At 45.4% G+C, this 23,972-nt stretch overlaps 1 protein-coding gene across 3 annotated transcripts in view; it reads left to right on the forward strand.

The window, feature by feature from the left end:
• LOC119455891 (chromobox protein homolog 1) overlaps positions 1-23,972 on the forward strand; it is a 212,059-nt gene that overhangs the window by 2,647 nt on the left and 185,440 nt on the right. The window contains exons 3-5 of one of the 3 annotated variants that reach the window (XR_007467547.1): positions 4,066-4,249; positions 8,514-8,611; positions 10,114-11,066. Coding sequence is in view for 2 of the 3 variants with exons in the window: in XM_037717414.2 (XP_037573342.1) it covers positions 4,066-4,249; positions 8,514-8,611; positions 10,114-10,261 (430 nt within the window). In the remaining variant the exon portion in view is untranslated. Of the gene's footprint in view, positions 1-4,065; positions 4,250-8,513; positions 8,612-10,113; positions 11,361-23,972 lie in introns of those variants that run through there. The other 2 variants (XM_037717414.2, XM_037717415.2) reach the window with 2 other exon arrangements.

The following is a 23,972-nucleotide window of genomic DNA, read 5'->3' on the forward strand; positions in this document are numbered from 1 at the left end:
GAAGTGAATCATTATAATCACATTAGCGCCGTCGATGATCACGAGCCAAGACAAGACGGCGTCCTATCTAAGGCAAGCACATTCAAAATGGCGGATTTCGTCCAGATGGCATGGAAAGTAGTGATGGGCGATTGGAGACTCTTTTGGCAGCACCTATTTGATCCCGAATGAGGCGGATGCGGCAATGGCATGGCATGTGCTCTGGCATGCCCCTGGTGGCTGTGGCCGTCAACAGCCTGAGAGCGAGAATAGTCAACTAGTAATTTTTGTCGTAAAGTACGTTTTAATATGTATTAGTATTCCTAATAATGAAAACAGTAGTTAAAAAATGACTAACGACTCTGCTTTTGATATTAGTTTATTTCTGAGCCCCTGCTGCCGAGACCACACACTTTGGCGAATGCACTCGCCTGCGAGTGCGCTTTGCAGCAAGTGTCATTACGTGTGCCCGTGTGACAGCATGCGAATGACACTCGGGGTGAAGTGCGCTTAAGTTGTCCCGTGTGACAGGGGTATAAAACACCCCCCCTCCCCCCTTTCGTTTTCGCGCATTTTCTGGTTTATTAAACCTCTGCTCGCCGTACGAGTTTTTTGTATTGTAGAATACCCCAGGGGACAGATATGTCGGGACATCACAATACAGGGGCTCGCTCCGTTATGGCAAGTGCTTTTACTGCCACAGGCAAGAGTAGCCAGAATAAACACGTGCAGCGCTCTTTATTTTTGAATGAGCAACACTATAATTACATGGCCTTGTGGCTGCATAATCTTTGTTAATTTTGCTGCGTTGTCATGTTAATCTCACTCACGTTATGTCGAACATTTTAGACATGTATCAAATTTCATTCTTTTACATGCGAGAAGCTTCAAAAGTGTGTTAGTGCTCCTTTAAAGGCCAACTGCAACACAATTTGGGCCATGTGAACAGGCCTATTTCAAATAGTGTGCATATAAAGCAGCCTGATGTGGAATCTCATGAGATCAGGGTTTGGTACATAAGACGACAGGATAAAAATTCTTTAATTTAAAAGTTTGTTCATGATTTGGGAATTGAGGCATCATACCTTGATTACGGAGTCTGCAGCTGTCTAACAGTGAAAAAAAGACGCGTTTTGTGTCAGCGTTGCCAGATGCCTGAATTTCAAATGGCATGTTATAGCAATTTGATTGTTCTTCCAAAGCAATTCATTGCTAGATTATTAGTAAATGTAATCAATTATTCATAACTACTTTTCAAGGAATAAAAGATGCACAATGGCCCTCATCTTCTACTTTGTGGATACTAACAGTAATTAGTTTTATGTTGGTAGGTGGAGCTCTTTTATCGTGCTTGCTTCAGTTTGACTGGCTTCATGAAACATATTTCAAGCAGCCTCGTAGTGGGCATGCGTTAATGTGATATAGCTTTAAGTAAATTTAATGCAGGCTTAAAATGTTCTTCCTTTTATTGGGTTTGTGTGTGGCTTCTGACATGTCAGGTGGTCTGCTCTATTAGGCACTTCCCACTACCTCAGCTTTCATGGCATGCGCTTAGATTGGGATGTTAAACAGCACACACTTATCAAAATTTTTAAAAATTAATTATGGGGTTTTACGTGCCAAAACTACGATTTGATTATGAGGCACGTCGTAGTGGCCGGAATAATTTGGACCACCTGGGGTTCTTTAACTTGCACCTAAATCTAAGTACACAGGTGTTCTCGCATTTTGCCCCCATCGAAATGCGGCCGCTGTGACCGGGATTCGATCCCGCGACCTCATGCTTAGCAGCCCACTTAGATAAATCAGTTGTGACTGACTTCTGGAAAGGATGAGTTGAACAACCAGTTACTGCTACTTCCTGGTTTTGTTCTCTTGGGGCATATTTTTTATATGAAATAGCTCTGACATTAAATTTGCACCACTAGTTCAGACACTCGATTAGCATTCTTAGGTTGATGTGGCCAAGTGGTTGCGTGGTGCAGTTTGAAGAAAACACGCCCAACAATTATGGGATTTTACGTGCAAAAACCACCATCTGATTATGAGGCACGCCATAGTGGGGGACTCTGGATTAATTATCCAAAAAAAAACACCCTAATCTATGAAACAAGGGGCTTGTGCACCACCATGCTCCTGCCCACACGGCACAGAGTGCCCAGCACTTCCTGGCAAAAATGGGATGGCAACGCTGACCTGCCGGATTATCCTCTATCCCTGTAACTCGCCCCCTCGCAACTTATCTCCAAGACTCGATTGAGAGCTTATCATATGAGAAACTGTTTCCAAGATTTGGAGGAGGAGATAAAAGAAAACAATGGAAGCACTGAGGATCATCAGTTTCCAAGTGTTCTACAATGTTCCAAGTTTCAACAATGGATAAAGCAGTGGAACAAGTCCATTGCATCAAAGAGATTGTACTTTGAAGGTGGTTAATGTTTTGTAGCATTCGAAGAAATGTGCTAATTTTAAGAAAAATCCTATTTTCAGGTTCTTACTCATACATATATCAAGTGTGTATTTCGGATAGAGGTGTGAATATACCAAACTCACAAATAATGAGTCTGATATTGTTGTATTCAATTTGGTCCTCAAACCAAAGTTATTATTTGATTAGGTCCTTGGATAAAATAGTCACAATCTTACAATGCTAATATTTCTATAATACTTTACATAGTCTACTGTACCTGATCAAACATGAATTTTAAGCGAGAATGGGCGATATTTTTCATCCGATCTATGGTGGAAATAATGTACTAGAGCACGTTGTGGGGGGGGGTTGCTCAGTCAGCCAGACTCCTACAGCCAAACACGATTGCTCGCAATAAAATGTTTTACACACAGCATTCAACAGTGGGTATTGTTTAGTGCTATTTATAGGTGCAGCACCTGTGTCCTCGCATCGTATATAAATCGAAATGTTTCATTGCAGCATACTTAATACAATAGTGGCACCATCTGCCGCGACCCCTCGAACTTAGAAAAAAAGCTTTTTTCTCCACTCTGCTAGTGTTGCAGACGGCACACGTCTGGTCGGGGTAGTATACTAAGATTTTAATTGGTTCACAGGGTTACCTTTTTATGCTGATAATACATTGCCGCGTCTTCTCCTGAGAGGCTCGAGTTTACAATTTTGGCAGTTCCTAATGCTCCCTTTATGCCTTTAACAATGCATGCTTTATAATGGGCAGTGTAATGACAAACTTCGTATTCTAGTGAATGCCAGGATGTTAAAATTGTTCAATATTAATGGTGGAAAGGCTGCACATTATATGCAACCTATTAGAAAAATATTTTATTTGCCTATAGCACAATTTAATTCATATTCAATTTGGTCTCAAACTGCTATTCACACACCCCTAATTTCGGTGCACGATGCATCCGGCTTTAAATCCTTAAAATACGGTCTGCATTGGTTTGGGCCAGAGTCGGGTAGATAGTGCAGTGGCATTAGGGGATGATGGCTTTTTTTTTTGTTTTGTTTTTTTACATTGTTGCTTATTCGACCTGCCCAATAAACTTAGTCTATTCTATCGATCCCACTATATTTGCAGTAATTGCAGTAGACTCCACTGTAGGCAAATTTTTGCATTCATGACGCTATGCTTTTCATGAACCCAAGCTGCCGTATTTTCTCGAATAAAGGTGGAACACGAGTAAAGGTCAACTCGTGTATTTATACAAAACCAAGAACTTTAAACATGGCACACCTCTACTTACCGGAAGCTCGGCTACTCTAAATCTCACTAAGTCAGTGCCACAAGCTGCGTCCTCGTCGGATGCTTTGCAGGTGCCCTTGGCACCATAAACAATGTCGTCCTTGGTCCATTTCCTGAAAGAAAGGTTGACCGATATTCAAATAAATGTGGCCAGTTGTGTACACAGGGTATATTTTGAGTGTGCCATTTTTGAAATTTCATCTCGTGTGGCTGCTTTTCTTTTTGTTCTGGGAGGGGAGATCTATTCGTCTTGCTCTGGGGACAAGGCGTGTTATATGCGTCGATGGGTGTGCATTGTTCCAGCAAATAAGGTTGGTTCAGTCGCGCTGCCATCTGTTCATTTTCTGTCCCTTCTCTTGTCGACCAGTTCGGAAAACACATGGGAGCCGCACTCCAACTTGGACTGCACTGAGCTGATCCAAGAGTTTGAGGAAAACCGCAAGAAACGGGAAGAAAAGAAGCGTTCCGCAGGAGCCAGGGCCAATGGTGCAGCTCAAGAACCCAAGAAGAAGAAAGCCAAGACGGCCTCCGAGGTACGGCAGCCTTCAGAGGTGTGTGATTTGTCAACAAATCAGGTGGGGGGGCAACTCTGGGACATTTCAGCCGATGTCTCTTTGACCAAGTTAGCAGTTTTGCCCTGTGATGCAGTTACAGCAATGCCTAGGGCATTATATTACCATACTAGAACTCGCACTGTTCCGCTCAGCATAAGTTGTGGGAAGTGTTTGCAGCGGTAAAGGAACAACTTCCTTTGGAGAAGTACAGATTTTGCTTCCTGGTCTTCTATTTCATTTTGCCAGCTGCCATTTAGAGTGTATTTAAAATGCAGAGCTGCATAAAACATTTTTGCTATGATTTTGTGAGAAATTGCATTCGCTCTTTTATTTGACAATTGCTTGAAAAATTTGTTATCTGCTACGGTGGTTTAATGACTGTGTTGCACTGCTAAGCATGAGGTCACAGGATCAAATTCTGGTCACGGCAGCTGCATTTCGGATCGGGGAGAAATGCAGAAGCACTCTTGTATTGGTGCTTAGGGTGCACATTAAAAGAAGCTAGAGGGGTAAAAATTAATTCAGAGAGCCCCCGACTATAGCATGCCTCCTAGTCAGAGTGCTTCAGTCAGGGCTAGAGGGTTGTTGCCATTGGGAAGCAAGGTTACAGCTCTCAGGAAGAAATAAAGATAACATGCAAAAGTGGTGCTGGACGTCCAGCGCCTGTCCGCTTTGTCTTCATCTTCTGTAGCACTGTTTTCATAAGTCTGGGCTGAACCCCTATCTTTCATATGTATTGTGAATGCCTCTACAACGAAAACCACTACAAAGAATCTGCCTGTACAGTGACGAAATTTAGGCGTCCCTGACGGCTGATTTGTTGCTTTACAACGAATGCTACATCGCAGTGCCACCATTGCCCTTTGCAGCCATCACTAAGGTGCGCTAACAGCAGCGCAAGTGACGCACTTGAAGAGCATGCCGATGTCAGTAGTAGTCCTGCTGTACTGCTTTAGGAATTGCTCATCTCATACGCTGCTTGTTGCAGCGTATCAGCTTGTGAGACGGCTGGCGAATACGTCACAGTTCATGACGAGCTGATGGTGTAATCCTAACCGAAGACCGATGACATCACCAAAGTCGGTCAGGGCAGCAAAGATGCAAATGTAAGCGAAGGCAACAGTTGTGAAGCTCCTGTAAATGAACCAAGCCTTTTTATGGCAAGGGAGGCTGTCAGCATTCGATGATCTGCAGCCGCGTGTAGCTCTTCTGTTTCGTCGCGGTGCAGGTTGTGAACCTTGGTACAGTAAGGTTGACTGCAGTAGCGCGTTCTGTCAGACGAAGTGTGCACAAAGAAATTTGACTTACTTCACCAAGTCTGTCTTGCATTCCTGTTACATAAAGGATTTTTTAATGTACTTAGCCTTTTCTAGTGCTAGCAGTACGGCGTGCAATCTTTAGATCAAAGTGACCTGTATAACGAAGAATTTTGGAGGTCCCAAGCACTGCCATTTGACTGTACTGCATACACAGGCAAGATTCTCACAGCATTCATTGTTTGTAAAACATTGTCAAATTAGTCTACTCATGGGAATGCACACAGTATGTTGTCTTAAAGGAATACTAACATTCAAAGCCAACTGCAAAGAAATCTTGGACCACGTGAGAAAACCGCAGTCGCTATCGACACTATAATGGATAGAGGCCACGCAGTTCTCCAAGGCAGGTGGCCAACGCATTGAGCCAAAACAACTGTTTGCTGCAGCCACTGTGGATGAAACACCGGTCACTATCGATGCGATCATGGACAGTGACCATGCCGTTCTGAAGGCATGCAACCAATGAGGTGTTTCGCGTGGCGGTAAACCAACAATAAAGGCACAAATAGGCATGAAGCATTCCGGCGTTTCTATTTTTTACATACAATTTCCTCTGATGACTATGGCGATACGAACTCCACCGCTTCGCTGTTGCTGGCGCTACTTTTGCACATTTGCAGCGCTCCACGCTTGCCGAGCTCGGAGAATTGCCTGCATTAACCGTCATGCGGCAAAATACGTCTCAATTAACCCTAGTTTGATTCCATGAATATGCTGCTTGACTCCAAAAATTTGGACTTGCTGGATATTCCGGACTTCAAAAATGCACCGTCAGGGTTCCCATTAAGTTCATGCATTTTCGCAGCCAATTTTTCGGACGAATTGAGACACCAAAGTTCGATTTTGCGGACTAAATCGCTCTTTCCGAGCCGCGCTACCCAATCTTGGAGGCCGCCATGTTGGATTTTGCACTGGCTTGGATTCCAGTGGCTCGCTGTGTAGCCTCCAAGATTGGAATGCGCGCTATCAATAGAGAGCTAGCTCAAACCTCCAGTCTCGGAGGCCATGCCCGCTCTTCCTTGGCTGACAAAACGGTCCAGAGTACTGCTCTTTTTCTTTTTTCTTAGTAATGCGCTCAGCACTATCGTTGTAACCATTTATTGTGCGATGTTTTTTTATTGCGACACCAATTATATGTACACTTCAAGCGGATTTTCGCCGTCGGCGTCGCCGCCCTGAGGTTCCATACAAAGTCCAAGGGCGATAAAATCAGCGCCGCGCGCCCGCCTATGTGCTCTTCTACTAACTGCGTACTTAGTGCCGGAGCGGTTTCTCGCGCGCACCGTATCTTGAAAGCGATCTCCAGACGGCTCTGACCTTTTGTATGCGATGTGCTAAGTTGCGTCTTTATTCTATGATGTGCTCTCGCCGTTCAGTTTCCGTTGAAGCGATAGACCGCACGAACCTTCGCGGCCGCGCTCGTTCGTGCGCGCTGACACCACGCTTGTGAATTCAGCGAGTTTTTTTTTTTTTTTTTTTTTTTTTTTTTTTTTTCTTTTTTCTTTTTCTTAAGTTTCGGTTGCTATTTTGAACGTGGCGTGTACACTGAGCAGGTGTCTCGGAGACCCATGTCTCAGTGATCGGCGCTACTTCCTGTACCTTCGCGAGAGCTAAGCGGTGCGAAGCTCGTTTCTTGGATCTTCGTGGCGAACTCCGTTGGCGGAGATCGCCAACGCGGTGACGTTCGTGTCGACTGTACACGGAGACGACGTCATTGCTGCGCAAATCCAAGCACGTCGATCCCCTCCAAGCGTAGTATGAGGCAGGGCATTATTAGAGATTTTTTTAAGCCGCACTAATAACTTTTTTTTTCGGCCGAACGAGGTTTCCGGACTATTTTTCAGTCCCCTCGAGCTCGGAAAATCGGTTGGCGACTGTACGGAGCGCCCTAACCTAACCGCCGCACGTTGCTACTAGCCGGAAATTTCGAATTATCTGTTGATTCCATGAAATAATGCATACGCCTGCCAGGACCTGAGGAGTCCGATTTTCCAAATTACCGAAGTTCAAATTAACAAGGTTTTACTGTACTACTCATTTATAACTATTAATCAAAGTGAAATTTCGTTGCAGTTGATGTTTAACAGCTTTTTTATGAACCAGTTTTAGTTTTCGTTTCCCAAAAGGTGTATCTGTCGTGATGTGCCACGGAAGATGGTCAGGTGAGAGCAGGACGTTGCAATGTTTTGGCACTTGCTCTGACCCTCTTGGTGGTCGGTTGGGCTACAGCGGGAGTGCGAAAACACCCATGTACTTAGATTTAGGTGCACGTTAAAGAACCCCAGGTGGTCCAAATTTCCGGAGTCCCCCACTACACGGCGTGCCTCATAATTAAATCGTGGTTTTGGCACGTAAAACCCCATAATTTAATTTTTTTGCTACAGCTGGCCATACAATGAGTAACTGCATAGCAAATGACCGAGCAGGCCAGAGCAGCTGCCAGAATATCAATTTCCAGCTTTCACATGACCACTTTGCGTGTCGTAGCGTTACTGCACGACACGCAACGTTTCTCATAAAAAGCTCTTGTAGAGAATTTTATAGGGTGCTGTGAAGCTTGCTAGTATTTTTTTAAACGTCCAGGACTTTCCTTTAACAACGAAATAAAATTATGGAACTGTTACCTCAGTGCTCTTTTAACACGTTCACTGTGGCAACAATTTTTGAAGTCTAAATTCCTTTTCTCTCTCAATGACGCACCTGGGAGTCACCAGGAAGTCGTTCTTCTTTGAAACTTTCATGCTATGGAGGGATGGTGCCAAGACACATAAAATCAGAAGGGAAAAAAAAAATCCTCTCCTTTGATATCTAGCAAAGGCACCACTTGCACACTGCAATAATTCCCTGCACAACCATGCAGGGGGAATAGCTGCTGTAAACATGTTAATGAGGACATTGTTAATGAGACATGCCAACTGCAGCTGGATGTCTTTGGGATGCAGGAGGAGACGCAACCGCGAGGGTTTGATCGAGGACTGGAGCCAGAGCGGATCATCGGGGCTACGGACTCCAGTGGGGAGCTGATGTTCCTGATAAAATGGTGAGTGTCATCCAGTGTGTTTGCACTGCTCTCCAAAGCATGATCAGCACTGTGAGAATGCTGGACTTTCTTGTGCCCCTTATGTATTTCCCGCCTGCCTGTCACATCTGTAATCCAACTACATCACCCAGCTAAACGCCACCGGCAGTCGGTGTACTTGCAGAATAGTGAGAGATAGCATGGTTGTTATGCTGCCAACTCTACCTAACTGCGGGGTTACTCGGGCTTAAAAGGGGGGTAGCCTCTGTCTTTAACCCTTTAGCCGCCAACCCCGAACTATACTCATCACACGAGTTTGTACCAATATCTCCAACGACGAGTCACACTCGTCTGGCCCGATTTTCCGCTCCTTCCGCCGCCACAGACGTATCACGGTCGTCAATTGCTTTGCTTGCAATTTTCAACCCTAGATGGTGGTAGTTGTCTATGAAAAACTGGATTTTGTGCCTTTTGCGCATTTTTGAAGCCTGGCAACAGTCGTTTCGTAATGGCGCTTCGCAAGAAAAATCCTGGTGGCGGCGATGCTCGAAGAAAAAGAGGTGCTTCTTGGAGCAGTACAGAAAGCGTTAGTGACGACATGGAATTTGTGTCCGACAGTGATTTGGACGTTGTTCTTACCCTGGATATTGATTCAGATGACAAGAGTGACTGCGATGACCGTGACGCACTGAGTGCACGTGTGTGGCAGCGCGTGAACACCTGCGCCTCCGCGGTTTCCCTTCTCTTCAGTGCCCGGAATCTTGTGGCAGCCCTCTGACGAAAACAACATTCTCGGCTGGTTTCATGTATTTTTTTACTGTTGCATCATTGACCTAATCGTCACGGAGATAAACCATTATGCGGTGGCGTACTTTGCTGCTCGGCGTGCTAATTCTAAGCAGAAATCAATGATGTAACATATATTTTCAGAATCAGAATTGCATGGAAACAATTATGACTACTTTTAAAAAATTGGCGATTTTGGAACGTTTTTCGGAATTTAGATTGGCGGTTAAAGGGACCCTCTCCAGGCCACATAGCAAATTTTAGGTATACGCTGGAAGTTGTTACGTGCCCTCGAGGGAGCGTTCTACCGCAAGCATTTTTCAAATTGGTTTATTAATTGTCAAGATGGAAATATTTCAGTGCCGCGAACCCATGATTTCAGGAGGTGAGGGCCACTGCCCTGTCTAGCCTCCACAAGCGAAATTTCTTCATTCTCCCATGCCACAGCCGGAGAATCGCGTGACGCGTACGGCATGAGCCCTAGCTTTTTCGCTTATTTGCTGCATGGTGCACTTCCAGTGATGGCCTCGAGCGCGAGTTCTTGCGTTTGTCTTGTTTCGCGCTGTGCATGAAAAACACCCGACTTGCGGTGTAAGAATAATTCTCAAAGTCACATGTCACTACAAGTACTGCTATGTATGTAGGCGCACTTGTGTGATATACGTCGACTCTCCGGCTTGGAGCGCCCACGAGGAGATTTCTCTCCACTAAAGGTGCTTGCAATTGTGCCACTGCAGGAAGAACAGCGATGAGGCAGACCTGGTTCCATCCCGGCTGGCAAATGTCAAGTGCCCCCAGGTGGTGATCCAGTTCTACGAGGAGAGGTTGACCTGGCACACAAGCTCAAGCACGGCCAAGCCTGAAGACGCCGAGGAAGCCTCGTGAGGGACAACAGCGGGTGCAGGCCTCTTCCAGTCATCCTCCTGCGCTCCAAGAATTGGCCTGAATATGCGCAAACCCCCCTCGTGTAGATGATGGACCCGAGCACGTGCCCCTTGGGACAACAGCATTACACGAGCCGACTCGGCAAAGCTGCTGGCAATTGCAGGCTTGAGCAGCCGCACGCGGCCTTGGCACTTGTTACTGGGCTGGCTGTACACGGTGATGTGTTGTGTAATACTGTCTGGCCTTTGGTGACAGCCAAGGGGAAAAAAGAACTGCCGGAGTGCTCACTATATGCAGGACGGCTATAGACGTCTAGTGCTGCATGAGCCAGGGGCACATGCTGTGGTACATCGGCTCTCATTGCAGTGGTCGCTATGGCATCCCACCCACAATTGGCTGCCAAAATGCGGGACACCTTGTTGGCGATACCCACTGCATTTTTTTCACTTTTCATGGGGAGAGGTGTTGTGAATGATGAGTAGATGCGAGGTTTGCAGACAGAAAAAAAGAGTTGTTGGGTTTAGTAGATTTTTTTTTTTTTTTTTTTCGTCACGCCTTTGTTCTTTAACGTTTTGCCTCCCCCTACCCTTTTTTCTTTTAAAAGCTGGCAGGCTTCCAGCCTGTCTGCAATTGTGCAAAGTCATACACCATGTTACTTTTATACATCACCCTCTTAAGTTTTCTCATACCGCATTCATTCATGTGCTTATTATGTTTTAGAAATGATTGTGACAGCTCCTTGAGCCTATGTCCAGTGAGCACAAGGCTGTGTTCAATTTTGCACACCTTTTGTTTTATGCTATTTGTGTACCCCTGTCCACCTTTCTTTTTTTTTTCTTTTTTTTTCTTTTTTTCTTTTATTTTTCTGTCCATGTCACTTTGGTAACTGGTGTTTCTCTCAGAGATGTGGGCCAGGAGTGCCACATAAAGTAGGCCGGTCATTGTTGCCTGGTCTGTGAATCGAATTCTGTGCCGCCAGTCGTGTACCTTAGCAGCCTGCAGGAGTTCATAGACTCGTCATTTGTACTGCAGTCCGGCACTTGGGTTCATGGAATGCCCTCATTCAGGGCAGCGGTGAATAAATTGATAAAAGAGGCCACTGCTGTTGTGTTTTAATATGCTTCCTGTTCTTTTGTTCTCTGGTCTACACAAGTCATGACCAACTGAAACTGCTAATAGTGAAGCTAGCTTGATCAGTGTGTAGTGTTCTTACTTTCAGCGGTGCTTCCACCTTTGCACAGCACAACATTCTTGCTGAGTCTTGAGTTTGGTCGGTGATTACTCGTATCTGCTTGTGTCGGACACAGTGCAGTGAAACCTCCATGTTCGCTGCTCAAAGGAAATTCCCTCTACAGCTACCACGGGAAATGAACTTGGATGCATTGGTTAGTTTCACTTTTTGCCCGCATGGTGGCCCAACAACTTGTTCAGGTTTGGAAAGCTGTTTGAGCATTGGTTGAACTTCAGGAGCACAGAATGCACAACAGTTCGGACCCTTTTCATGCCAAGGACGAGTCTTGCTTGTCCGGGGATTTCCTTTCGACTAAGGTGCCACATATATGTGGCAGTCATTTCACCATTTCGGTGTGAATGTAGTGCTGTTAAGTGGCACCAGCTTCCCTGAATACTAACTTGTTGAGGGCGCAGTTGACGGATACGAAACGGCAGTCTGGATCCCCAGGTTTCAAAAAATTGCGGTGCGGAATCATATGTTTGGTTGTTTGCCTGAAGTAAACAATTAGACCTGGAAAGCTCTAGCAAGTCGAGAGTTTCAACTTAGTACTAATAATAATTAGAGCCTCTGATGAAGTTTCTCGTATGGATACAGCCTGACAAGAACGATTTGCTGTCAATGCCCCTGCGGCTTCCTTTCCACGCTGCATTGAAGATAACAAAAGCACACTTGACTTCTATTGCAAGAAATGTCTTGCTCCATATAGACTTTTATTTATTTATTATAGTATCCACAGCGCCTCTGGCATTACAGTGGGGGGGTTGAAAAAGGAAAAGGTACACAAAATACCACTGCACTTTGGCGGCGAAAAAACAACATTGAGGTAGGAAAAACACAACATTGTTCTACATAAAAATTTCACAGCAAGGAAGAAAATGAATCCTCGGGCAGTTTGTTCCGGTCAGAAATTGTTTTGGGGAAAAAAGACGTTTTGAAGAGGTCAGTCCGGCACCTGTATTTAACTTTGAATGAATGGTCTCTTCATACGGACACATAATCAGGTCTAAATATATATATTGGGTTCGGTCAATTCCAGTTCCTGAATTAAATATTTTATGAAAAAATTTTAACCGAACAACTTCCCTACACTTTTGAAGTGTGTCCTAGCGCAAAGTGTTTTTCGCACTCGATACACTGAATAACCTACCATAGTCATTAAAAACGAAATGAACTGCCAAATTCTGAACTCTTTCTAGCTTTTGTATGTCAAGTAGAGATTTCGGGTCCCAGACTGTGCAAGCATACTCAAGTATGCTTCTAACATTTTATATATATAACAGTTCTTTGGTTTTTAAAGGAAAATGTGGCATACTTTGGCAGTAACAAAATCGACATGGTGGTGTTGTTGCGTCCCGAATCGGCCAGGTGCATTCTTTGTTTCCCATTGAGGCAGGCCCTTTCATGAGCGTCGCCCAGACGGCGACAGTGCCAGACACCGACGAGATGGGCAAACAAGCGCCCCAACTCGGCAGTGCCCATTCTTTGGGTGCTTCCCCCGATGCCACCCCTTTCATCAGCGTCGTCCAGAAGGCGACAGTGGCAGTGACGCCATGACAAAGAAGCTCACTTAGAAGCGACCAACCACAGCCGCCACCTTTCGTTAGACGTGGGGATTAGTGCAAAGGCCATTCTCCCGACCCTGGCAAGATGACCGTCGGAGGGCAAGAAACAGGTCACCGACTTTCGTGGAAGGAGTGTCAACCCCCTGTTTTGCCTCCTCCTTGCTTTGAAGGTGCAACATTAGAGGCGAAGTTCAGCGAACAAGACGGCCCGTCTGATTGGCCGCATCAAGGTCATCTGATTCCCTAGTCGGGTCAACTAGGGAAGACCGATGTTTTATAAGGAGACACCTTGCGTGCAGTGGTGTGTCCTGACGTGTTCCGATATGTGCTCAGACATGTAGTGAGCTGAGACTTTCAAAGTGCTCCCCCATGGAGTGGGCTTCCATATTTGGAGCCACTGTAAATATGTAAAATAAACCCTTTTTTCTCTTGCTCTTACTCCCAGACGTACTCATCCCTCTGGCTGAAGGATCACCGGCCTAAACGCTACCCGAGTCGCAACAAACTGGTAGCAGCGGTGGGATAGATCTCCGAACCCCAACAGTGTCAAGACATTACACTGGTCAGATATACACTAAGATATTTAAATTCCAAGACTGACAGCAGTTTGGTACGGTTAATGTTATACGTGAAATCGTTAGTCTTTTTTTTTTTTTGTGAAACACATGTTCAGACTTTTGTAAATTAATATGCATTCCCCAATCCTCACACCATTGGGCTACTGTACACAAGTCCTGTTGTAATGCTTTGCAGTTACCTCGATTGTTGATAATTCTATAACATGTAACAATGTTGTTCAAGTAAATAATGAGCAGTAAAGCACCCAGGACAGGTCCTTGAGGCACCCCTGAGGTCACATCAACGTCATGCAACTGTTTCCCGTTGATAACTCTGATGCCTCAGGCTTAAATACTCCTTTATCCATCTAGTAACGTTCTCATTTATGTTGTACCAAGACAATTTTTCTACTAATAACGAATGTGACACAACATCAAATGCTTTGCGAAATTCATGAAATAATTAAGCAGTCAACAGAATGCCCTTTTTATCCAGTGCACTTGTTAAATCATGAAAAAATTCGGTAAGCTGGGTGACACACAAGTAACCACTGTGAAAACCATGCTGCTGGGTATTTAACAATGAGTATGCACTAAGATGGCTCATAATATTAGTATAGACATGTGCTCTAAAACTTTACATATTGCACTGGTCGATAATTTGAAACAATATTTCTAGGTCCAGATTTATGTATAGGCACGTTTGCAAGTTTACATTTATCAGGTAGAGATCCGTCCTGTAATGACTTGGTGAAAAAAATCTGCAGGTATTTTGACAGAGAAAACGCACCAGAAGAGAGCAGGATTGTAGGTATACCGTATGCCATCTGGTCCAGTGGCACTGTTTTCTTTCAAGCGTTCTAGGAGCAACACAATTCCTCACTGATCAAATACAACGTCCGCCATGGGTTCAGCTCTGATAAAGTCGGGGCGACATTCGGCAGGGCTAATGTTGCTTTCAGCAGCAGAAAACACCAAGCTGAAAAACGCGTTAAAGCACTTCGCTTGCTCCGGATTATTGTGAATGATAATTCCGTCATGATCGAGTGGTGGGAAGGACAAGGCATCCTTTCTATTTCTTTTTATATACTGCCAAAATTCTTTAGGGCGATCTTGGACGTGCAAGTCGAATAGGCAAATTTGTCTATTTTAACCGAAGCACTAGCTCATATCATTTGTAATCTTTCTTTACTGATTCTTGCTTTCTTGCGATTGAATTCTTTTGAGGCATGTGTATAACTGTTGTCTCTTTTCAACGACTCTATACACCTCTTTTGTAAACCATGGCTTGCTTTTACTGCGATGTTTCATCATAACCCATGACGGTACATATTGTGCACATAGATCAAAAAGTTTATCTTTCAATGTGTTCCACATTTCATTTGCGATGAGCGATTCAGACAATGTTTCGTATACATCAATATAGTATTCTAATGCACGTGTTATCTCAAGGGTAAGTAAGGGCCTTTCGATAACTTTAAATGCACTGATTGCCACAGTGCTCAGGTTTAACATATTGAAAATTGATTTCCGCCAGAACACAACTGTGATCGCTGATACCAGGCAATATAAGGGTGGACTGAACTACCAATGGTAGATTAGTCAATAATAAATCCAAAACATTGCCACGCGTTGGCTGCAGCAATAACTGGGATAAACTACACGCATTTGCAGAGAGTTGGCATTTCTTTGCCTAATGCAGTAGTGCATCGAGATGAAACACTTTCTGAGCACCAGTTTATTTCAGGAATGTTAATATCCCCAATAACTTTGGCCTTGACTAACTCTAAGAATGCTACAGAAATTCTGAGAATTGACTACTAATGCGTAAGCATTCTTTGGCTCAGCTGCTATTTCGCTTTTGCTTATTTAGCTAGCTTAGGCATGTCTACCCATCGCTACCAATCGTCTGCTGTTACTGTCGAACCCGCATATAACGAATTATGTATACGAAACGGCTGTAAAATCCCCTTGAAATGTTCTGTATAAGATTTTTTTTTATTTTATGTATCGATCTTTCTTCTGATCTCCTTCAGATTCTATATATATGGGTTCGACTTTATAACGATTACATGTATTTACTTGACCACTTATGCATTTATTTTGCAGATATGTCTCAACTGAACAGAAATGCCATCACCACCGGTTTCTAAAATGAAGCTTTATACGTCTAGGCGAAATCGTATAGGGCTAGCTAGGCGAAATCGCCTGTGGACAGAAAACGATCAGCATTTGCCTCGAGCCGCGTCGTCTTCCGCAGCTGGCTGCGCTGCCACTCATCGGTCCAGCGTGGAATTTGACTTCTCTACTGCCGTCGTAGTGGGGAGGCCTGCGTTTATGGGGGTATGAGTCATTCATTGTCTTACGTAACGGACAGGTTTAATTTTGAAGCAATTTAATTTCGAAGAATCGCAAGCGGGAATGGCGGGCGAATGCCGCTAACCACGCCGCCGAGCAAACTCGAGACATCGAACGCAAGCGACAACGGCGGACCGCGGAAATACACGTAAGTGACGTCGCAGCCGAACGTGTGTGTAACCTCATCATTGAGAAATACTTTAATGAACCCTCGGAATTAACCCGGTGATAAACACCGGGGCCGCACGTTTCAGCTTCGCTGGTTAACCATCCTCACGGAGTGCAAGGGCCGACAAATTTTTTCCCTACACCCACACAACCCACACTTCAACGAATGTTGGGAAAGAGGGGAACTCCCCTCATCCTGGAGGCATGCAAAGATAGTCTTCATCCCGAAACTGGGAAGGAAGCTTGACTTGCAGAACCTCAGGCCCATATCTCTCACATCCTGCATAGGCAAAGTGCTCAAACACGTAATTCTAAACAGGCTGCAGAGCCACTTGGATGACAATAATTACTTCCCGCACACCATGATAGGCTTTAGAGGAAATCTATCAACACAAGACATCATGCTAAGACTCTCAGAAGAAGTCACACCCTATTCACAGGAAAGAACTAGAGCTGTCTTAGCCCTAGATCTAACAAAAGCCTTTGACAACATTAAGCATGAGGCAATCATGCTTGCATTGGAGAAACTCAATGTCGGACACAAAACATACAACTATATTACTTCCTTCCTCTCCGACAGGACTGCCGAACTCCAGCTAGGCTCCGTCGCATCTTCCATATTGCAACTTGGCAGCAAAGGAACTCCACAGGGATCAGTACTATCCCCTTTCCTATTTAAGATCTCTCTTATACCGCTAGCTACTGCACTTAGCAGAATCTCTGGTTTGAGACACTCACTCTATACGCTGGCGATATCACCCTCTGGGCTAATACCGGAAGTGATAGTGAGATAGAGGAAACACTACAAGCAGGAGCAGATCGAGTGTCATATCATGCAAATCAAATAGGCCTGTCATGCTCCCCCCAAAAGTCAGAACTTCTGATTATAAGGGCTCAACCACGAGCAAAGACACCTCACCCGGACATCAAGGTGATGGTAGATGGCACGTACATACAAGAGGTGCAGACCCTTAGAATTCTGGGGATGCACGTACAAAACAACGGAAAGAACGCATTCACCCTGAGCAAAATCATAGGATGTGTTAGCCAAACAAACAGGCTAATTAGGCGAGTAGCAAACAAGTATAAAGGCATGAAGGAAGCGGATCTCGGGCAACTTGTCCAAGCCTTCGTCCTGAGCCGCATAGTATTCCCTTCCTTACCTGCACCTCTACCCGGCTGAAAAGAAGAAAATCGATTGCCTAATTAGACAATCATACAAATCAGCCCTTCAACCCCCTAGATACACGGCTAATGAGAAGCTCCTTGAATTGGGAATTCACAATACCCTACAGGAGCTGGTCGAGGCACACAGGCTAGCCCAACTGGAGAGGCTATCCAAAACTCAAGTAGGAAGACACATATTGGAGGACCTGGGGATCTGATACGGATCCACACACACCTCAATATGTGAACTTCCCCTAATATACCACAGAAATTTAAGGATATACCCAATACCAAAAAACATTCATCCTGAACATCACAAGGACAGAAGGAGAGCAAGAGCTAAAGCTCTACATAAACACTACTCGAGTCTGCAGGATATAGTCCATGTGGACGTTGCGGAATACCCAAGTCGAGATGCCTTCTCTATAGGCATAGTCAACAATCAAGGTCAGGCCCACTCCGCAGCAACAATTTGTTGCATGCATGCAGAGGAAGCAATGGCACCACCGCGGAAATCATTTTTAGCAGTTCCAAAAGCGCAGTTAGAAACTTTGCCACTGGCAAAATCCACAAACCGGCCATGCAAATTCTAAACAAATATCCACCATCTGATCGCCAGATTCAAATCATCTGGGTCCTGGCACGTTCCTCGCACCCAGGAAATGAGGCGCTGCCCACAATTATGCCCGAGGTTTCGTCAGCCGGGCGGTGGGAGGCCTCGACCTGGGTTCAGCGAGGGATCGCATGGTGACTTTCCATGAAATTACTATGCACTACCGCGAAGGTAGACAAAAATACCCCCTCCGCATAAATCACTGAATAAACTGCAACAGATGACCTGGAAATTAACAGTTGCAGACTGGCTCATTTGCCAAACCTTACAAGTATTCACTAATATATCCGGGCTGCTTCTCACCTAAACGCAAGAACTGCGACGCCTATAAAGCGGACCTGACACATATATTGAGCAACTGCCCCGGGTTCAAACCTAGGGCGGAACTCGAACTTAATAACACTTCAGACTTCAGGTAGCGGTGTCCAGCTCGGATCCCGCGGTCCAGCTACGGACCGTCAACTGGGCTGTGGAGGTCGCCGAAAGTCAAGGGCTTACGGCCACCTCACGCCGCCTAGCATAAGAAACCCAGTAATTTAAATAACTGCATCTGACGAAAATAAAGTTTTCCCTCTTCTCTCTCCTCCTCCTCCCCATACCCCAGCTTTTTTTTTTTTTTCTTTCTGATACAACTTTGACGTGGCGACTTCATTTTTTAAGGCTACCAATCATCTGCTATTACGCTATTATCAGATCTATCAATCGGCTATTCTTTTATAACTCCGCAAATCTCAAAGCAGACTTCTGTGCACGTACACCCGTAATGCAGGAAAGTAAGCTTTCAAGGAAGCATGACGAGAACGGTAAACTTATTTTGTCTTTAGTTTCATTTTCAATTCCTTTCTTATCGAGTTTAAAGCTACCAATCATCTACATTTACACTATTATAACGGTAACATGTCTTTACTTCGCCAATTAATTTATTTTGCAGGTAAAGGGTGTGACGCTTTTCGCGTTACGGACCAAGTCCAGGGCTCCACTGGCTTCTGCCGCCAGCCGGACGTGGCCCAGAAGCGCTAGTTGCACTTCCGGGTCTGAGCTAGCGAGGAGTGCCTCCCATTGCTCCGGAGAGCTTTCTAGTCTGTACCTATCCTGTAAGGAATTTAATTTCTCTGGCCTTTTACTACATCCCCATGAGACGTGGTAGAGGGTCGGTGGCGATTCGCGACACCACGGACAATCGTGCCCGTACAAGGTTGGAAAAATTTTGTGCAGTCGCAATAAATTTGGATAGACCCCCGTTTGAATTCTACGGAGGTCCATTGCGTCTTCCACTTCAAGAGATTTGTGGGGGACGCCATACTTTTGCCGTGCGCCTCGCTGATGAGCAAGAATCTCGCGCGGATCCAACCGAGCAGGATCACTGTCTTCCTCCCCGCGAAGGCCATGCAGTGTCGTGTGGGGTGGTTGTAATTGGGAGGGCGGCTGGTGCTCCGCTCGGTTCGTGAGCTCTCGAGCTAGAGCGTCCGCCCTCTCGTTACCCTCTAGGCCAGCATGTCCCGGGCACCAGACCAGCCTATAAGTGTTTTTTAGTTCCCTTCCTAATAAGTTGCGTATTTTTAATGGGAGGCGGCCGTTCGTAAAGAGTCGGCACGCCTCCTGGGAATCCGAGATGATGGTGATGTAGGCCTTCCCGACTTTTCGCTCCCCATGTTTAATTGCCAAGGCGATGGCGAAACACTCGGCTTTGGCGATCGAGGGCGTGTACAGGGAGGCGCTTGATACCATGCTACTCGTGTCGCTATTGATTACCGTAACCACTGCGCGCTTCCAATTATATCTCGAAGCGTCTGCGTAGAGTACGTTGTCATTGCCTCTGACTAGTTTTCGGAGCCATTTTATTCGTTCCTCTCTCCTTTTTTTATGCCTTTCTTTGGCCATATTCTTCGGGATAGGGGCTACCGAGATGTTGCGTCGAACGGATTCTGGCATGTCCACTAGCACCTCGTCCAAGTTTTGGGGATGCGGTGGAAAGCCCGTCCTTATCAATTTTACTGAGGTAGTCTCCAAAGAATGCTTACGCATTAAAACATTGCAAATAGTAAAAGACGACAGAAAATAGCAAGTGAACTGCTGATAATGCAATAACGAGAGCTGATCACGATGAATCGGTCAAACACTTCTGAATAACTTTGGTGGTTTCCCGGGAAAAAAAAAAAAAAAAAAACAACGACAGACTGCCTTTCTGCAATCAAAAGATGCAGTTTCACGCATTAAAGTATGACCCGTGTTGCTCCCAGATAAGCTGGTTTGTTCCTCTGTGATATTGAAGTATGCAGCCCTCAATGACATGGACTATAATGCCCTATTCGGTGCGTATAGTTCGTACACCTTGAAAACCCTCAAAATTGGGAAAAGAGATTCAAGCGCCCTTAAAACTCCTTGGAAGTAAACGTGCTGCTTGAATTCCTTGAAAGCGGGTTTGCGGAAACTGTTGGGCATTCAAAGTAAAAAAAAAAAAATTGCATAGGGGTTATGCCATGGACACAATTCTCACGGGAAACAAACCGAAGTACGTGTGGCTAAACGATTGCAATGTGGCGTGTCGGCAGTCACCAATGACAGGCTTGCTTAAATCACTGTCGCCATCGTGGAGCTAGACAAAGCCACATCAAGCGACCACGCTGTGCTGCCCAGTTGTTAACATCGCAGCCATCATGGCTCTATTTTCGAGCCCTAGGTTCTAGAAATGCCTGGGGGAAATTAGGTCTCAGCCATTTGGCTTTAACACGACGAGTATATTTTGGCTGAAGTTGTACACTTTTAACCATCATGCCAGAAGGCGATTGACATGGTTGCAATGAGTAAGTCAACTTATTAGAAAAGCGACCTGAAGAGCTTGAAGCGTGTGTCCAACTCGGCAGCTGCTGAGCTGCAAGAAATTGCAGCTTGGACGAAGGAGATTTCAGTATTTCTAAGTGTATGACTACGTCTAAACTGTTCCCCCTTCCTTGAATTTAGGCCTTTAATTGGCATCCTTGAAAACGTGTCCTTTAATTTTGAGTCAAATGCTCTGTACGAACCCTGTTCGCGTAATGAGTGCTACTGTAAAGCTATTGCGTGCATAATCTGTGACCCTATTAAACTTGCGTTCTCGACAAGTGCAGATCCGTTCATGGCAACTAGTTGCGACTGCGGTGTTCTGCTGAACGCAGCATTCCGTTTCTCAACGGCAGAAGCTATACCTCCTTATGGGGCGGAAAGTGAAAGCGCATATGTACTGAGCTTAAGAGGAAGCTATAGCTTGGGCCCAACTCCGATGCCGCTTATTCAAATACATGTAAAAGGTTCAAATGATTTTCTGAGATAACCCCTGGACCAATTTTAATGAAATTTGTTCCATTTGAGAGAGAATTAAAGATAAATTATATTGGCTGTTGGAAGCAGGATTTTCACTTAGGGCCTGATTTTTTTTAAAGGAATTTGCTAAAATTCGGAAGTTTGAAAAAATAGTAGCATGACGTTTACAAATTCGTTTTTTTAGAGAGCCATGTGTAATATATACCATGCAGAGACCCTGGAAGGCTTCCGGCTTTTGACCACAGGAATGGCCCGCCCCCGCTGGCAAGGTCTATGATGAGTCTTCCGTAGTTCGCCAGAACAGAAGCACATTTTAAAGCGAAGCTTTCTATTTCTCACTGATTCGTCCGTAAGCGCCGAAAACGCACTGCAGGAAAGCCAACTTACACAATGGAACTGCGCACACAATAGAACAACGGCGCACGACATGCGTATCGTAGAACACTACAGTTTACATTCGCAGTTGTACCGATAAGAACAATGGGATCGAACTGCAACGCCACGCTACCAGACGAACTGTATATATCTGCATTGCATTACGCGCGTCACGCAATGCATTCCCTGCCGTCACCATGGGTAGGCCATGGGTGCAACGCACGGCAGAAAAGGCTGCCGTATGCGAATGTAAGCGCAATCGCTATCGTTTCCGTAAGGCCAATCGCGTGTATCGGCAATGGCAGAGCCTCTGACCGTCTACCGCAGCAATCAAAAGGCAATACTGTACAAGTGTAGAGTTGTCCGTGAAAGTGGGAGTGTGTGCGTGTAATCAACAACTACATGATCTAAAATAAAGGCTATGCAACTTAACGAAATGTGTCTTCATTCAACTTCAACGTTCAAAAAATATAATCCTAAACAAGCAATCAAATCGCATATGCATTGCATCGGGTCGTTCAGCATTTCTAGGGTTCGTTGCGTGGTCGCTGACTTTCGAATTTGATTCAGTTTGCATGGGAGAAAGATTCGCGTTCAACCATCTTTCTTTAAGAAAGGGGCTTGGATTTTTCAACACTTTTTCTCTGCAGTTAATGACAATACTGCAAATCGATTTCGTTGTATGTTACGTGGCAAATTGTACACATTTGCACTTAAGGCATTGGGCACCTTACTTTTATTTGAAAACGTAAAAAAGATGTGCCCGTACGTAGAACTAACTATTCAACACATCTCTCTCTCTCTCGATCTCTCTCTCTCTCTCCTGGCATAGTAGACTAATAGACACTCCACCGGAAGTTTCTTTGGGCGCAGTTGCTGGGATTCGTAAAATGCCCCCTGTTGAAATATGTGAGCTAGCTCTCAGCCTTCCCGGGAGACGTTGCCGTTTAAATGGCGCGGGCTTTATGTTATCTAGAGAGAAAGAAAGATAACGACTTTATTTAAAATCGAGGATGGAGTCGGTGGAGGCCCTCACTCCAGGACCTCTCTTATCTCCTATGATCGCGGTTTATGGACCGTTTTAGTGGGCTTCCCGCTACGGCCTGAACGATAGCCCTTTGCGCATAGGCGTCGGATCTGTGTTTGGAGGGAAGATGGCCGGGTCGTTATCGCGTTCCCGCTTGGATTATCACTGATGTACTCGGCAATGCAGCCCAGTAAAGCCCGCGCAGTCCCCTATATGTATACCCCCAGCTGCCAAGAACGTATATCCAGCGCCGACACACTGAGCAGCGTTCATCACTACTACCACGGTTTCTTGTCCATAATTTCATGGTGAGCTGATAGTAGCGCGGAGGTGCAAGCCTCGGCTCTTTCCGCCGCATCGCGCCGCGTATTCTGTAACGGAAACAAAATAATAAACTTCCAACTAATTGAACCGGGATAGGGGCGGGGGGGGGGGGGGGGGTAATGGCCAAAATTGGGCGCAGAGGTAATAACCCGGATTAATTTTGACCTTTCTGCTGCCACCAGGATGCGTCGAGAGCGGGCGTTATCGAACCTGTGACATCGTGCTGCGCTGAGCCTACCGCGGCGGGCAATTTCAAACTATAAGAACGCTATGCATATAAAATGTATATATTTATATAGAAATATAGCATGGCCTCCAAGATTTGGTGGTGCACGTGGCGTGCGCCCTATCTCGGAGATGGTTGTAGTAAACGAATGAGGTCTTTGGCTGCGGTGTTATTCGCGAGGCGCTGACGTAAATGAATTTATTAAGTCTCTAGAAGTCACCCATGCATCGCGGAGAGTCGTTGCAGCGGGGGAAGAGAAAAGAAAGAAATCAAGAGAGGGAGAGAGAGAGAGTGATCGCGGATAGGAAGAGGCGAGGGGTTAGGGGGGGGGGGGGGTGCATAAAGAGGAAAAGAGGAAGGAACCAGCCCCGTATTCTCCAGTAACCTGAGGCAGTGCCTTAACGGGTGGTGCTATGGTGCTGGCCGCGGAACAGGTGTTACGACGCAGATTCGGCAGGAAGGCCAAGCGTCGAAACGGCGTGAGAAAAGAAACCCTATCCTTTGCGTACGCGGGGCGGATGCAGAGAAGGCGCTCAAAAATAGCATACACACTTAGAGGATGGAGAATGATAGACAGATACCTTACGCAACTCTAGAAGTGTGCTGAACTGCGACGGTCAATTGGTGCACGTTTAGAAGGGAATCGAAGAGCGCAAAAAGACTGGACGAAGTGAAGACGACAGACGCAGTACTAACAACCAGTGTTTATTTCATAACGACTACAATATATACAGGAAAAAGAATTTGCGCAGGGATCATAAAAACGCCAGTTCATCCCAGCCACTGTTGTCGGCAGGTTA

Source organism: Dermacentor silvarum, chromosome 6 (assembly GCF_013339745.2).
Source record: "Dermacentor silvarum isolate Dsil-2018 chromosome 6, BIME_Dsil_1.4, whole genome shotgun sequence".
Taxonomy (NCBI): Eukaryota; Metazoa; Arthropoda; class Arachnida; order Ixodida; family Ixodidae; genus Dermacentor; species Dermacentor silvarum.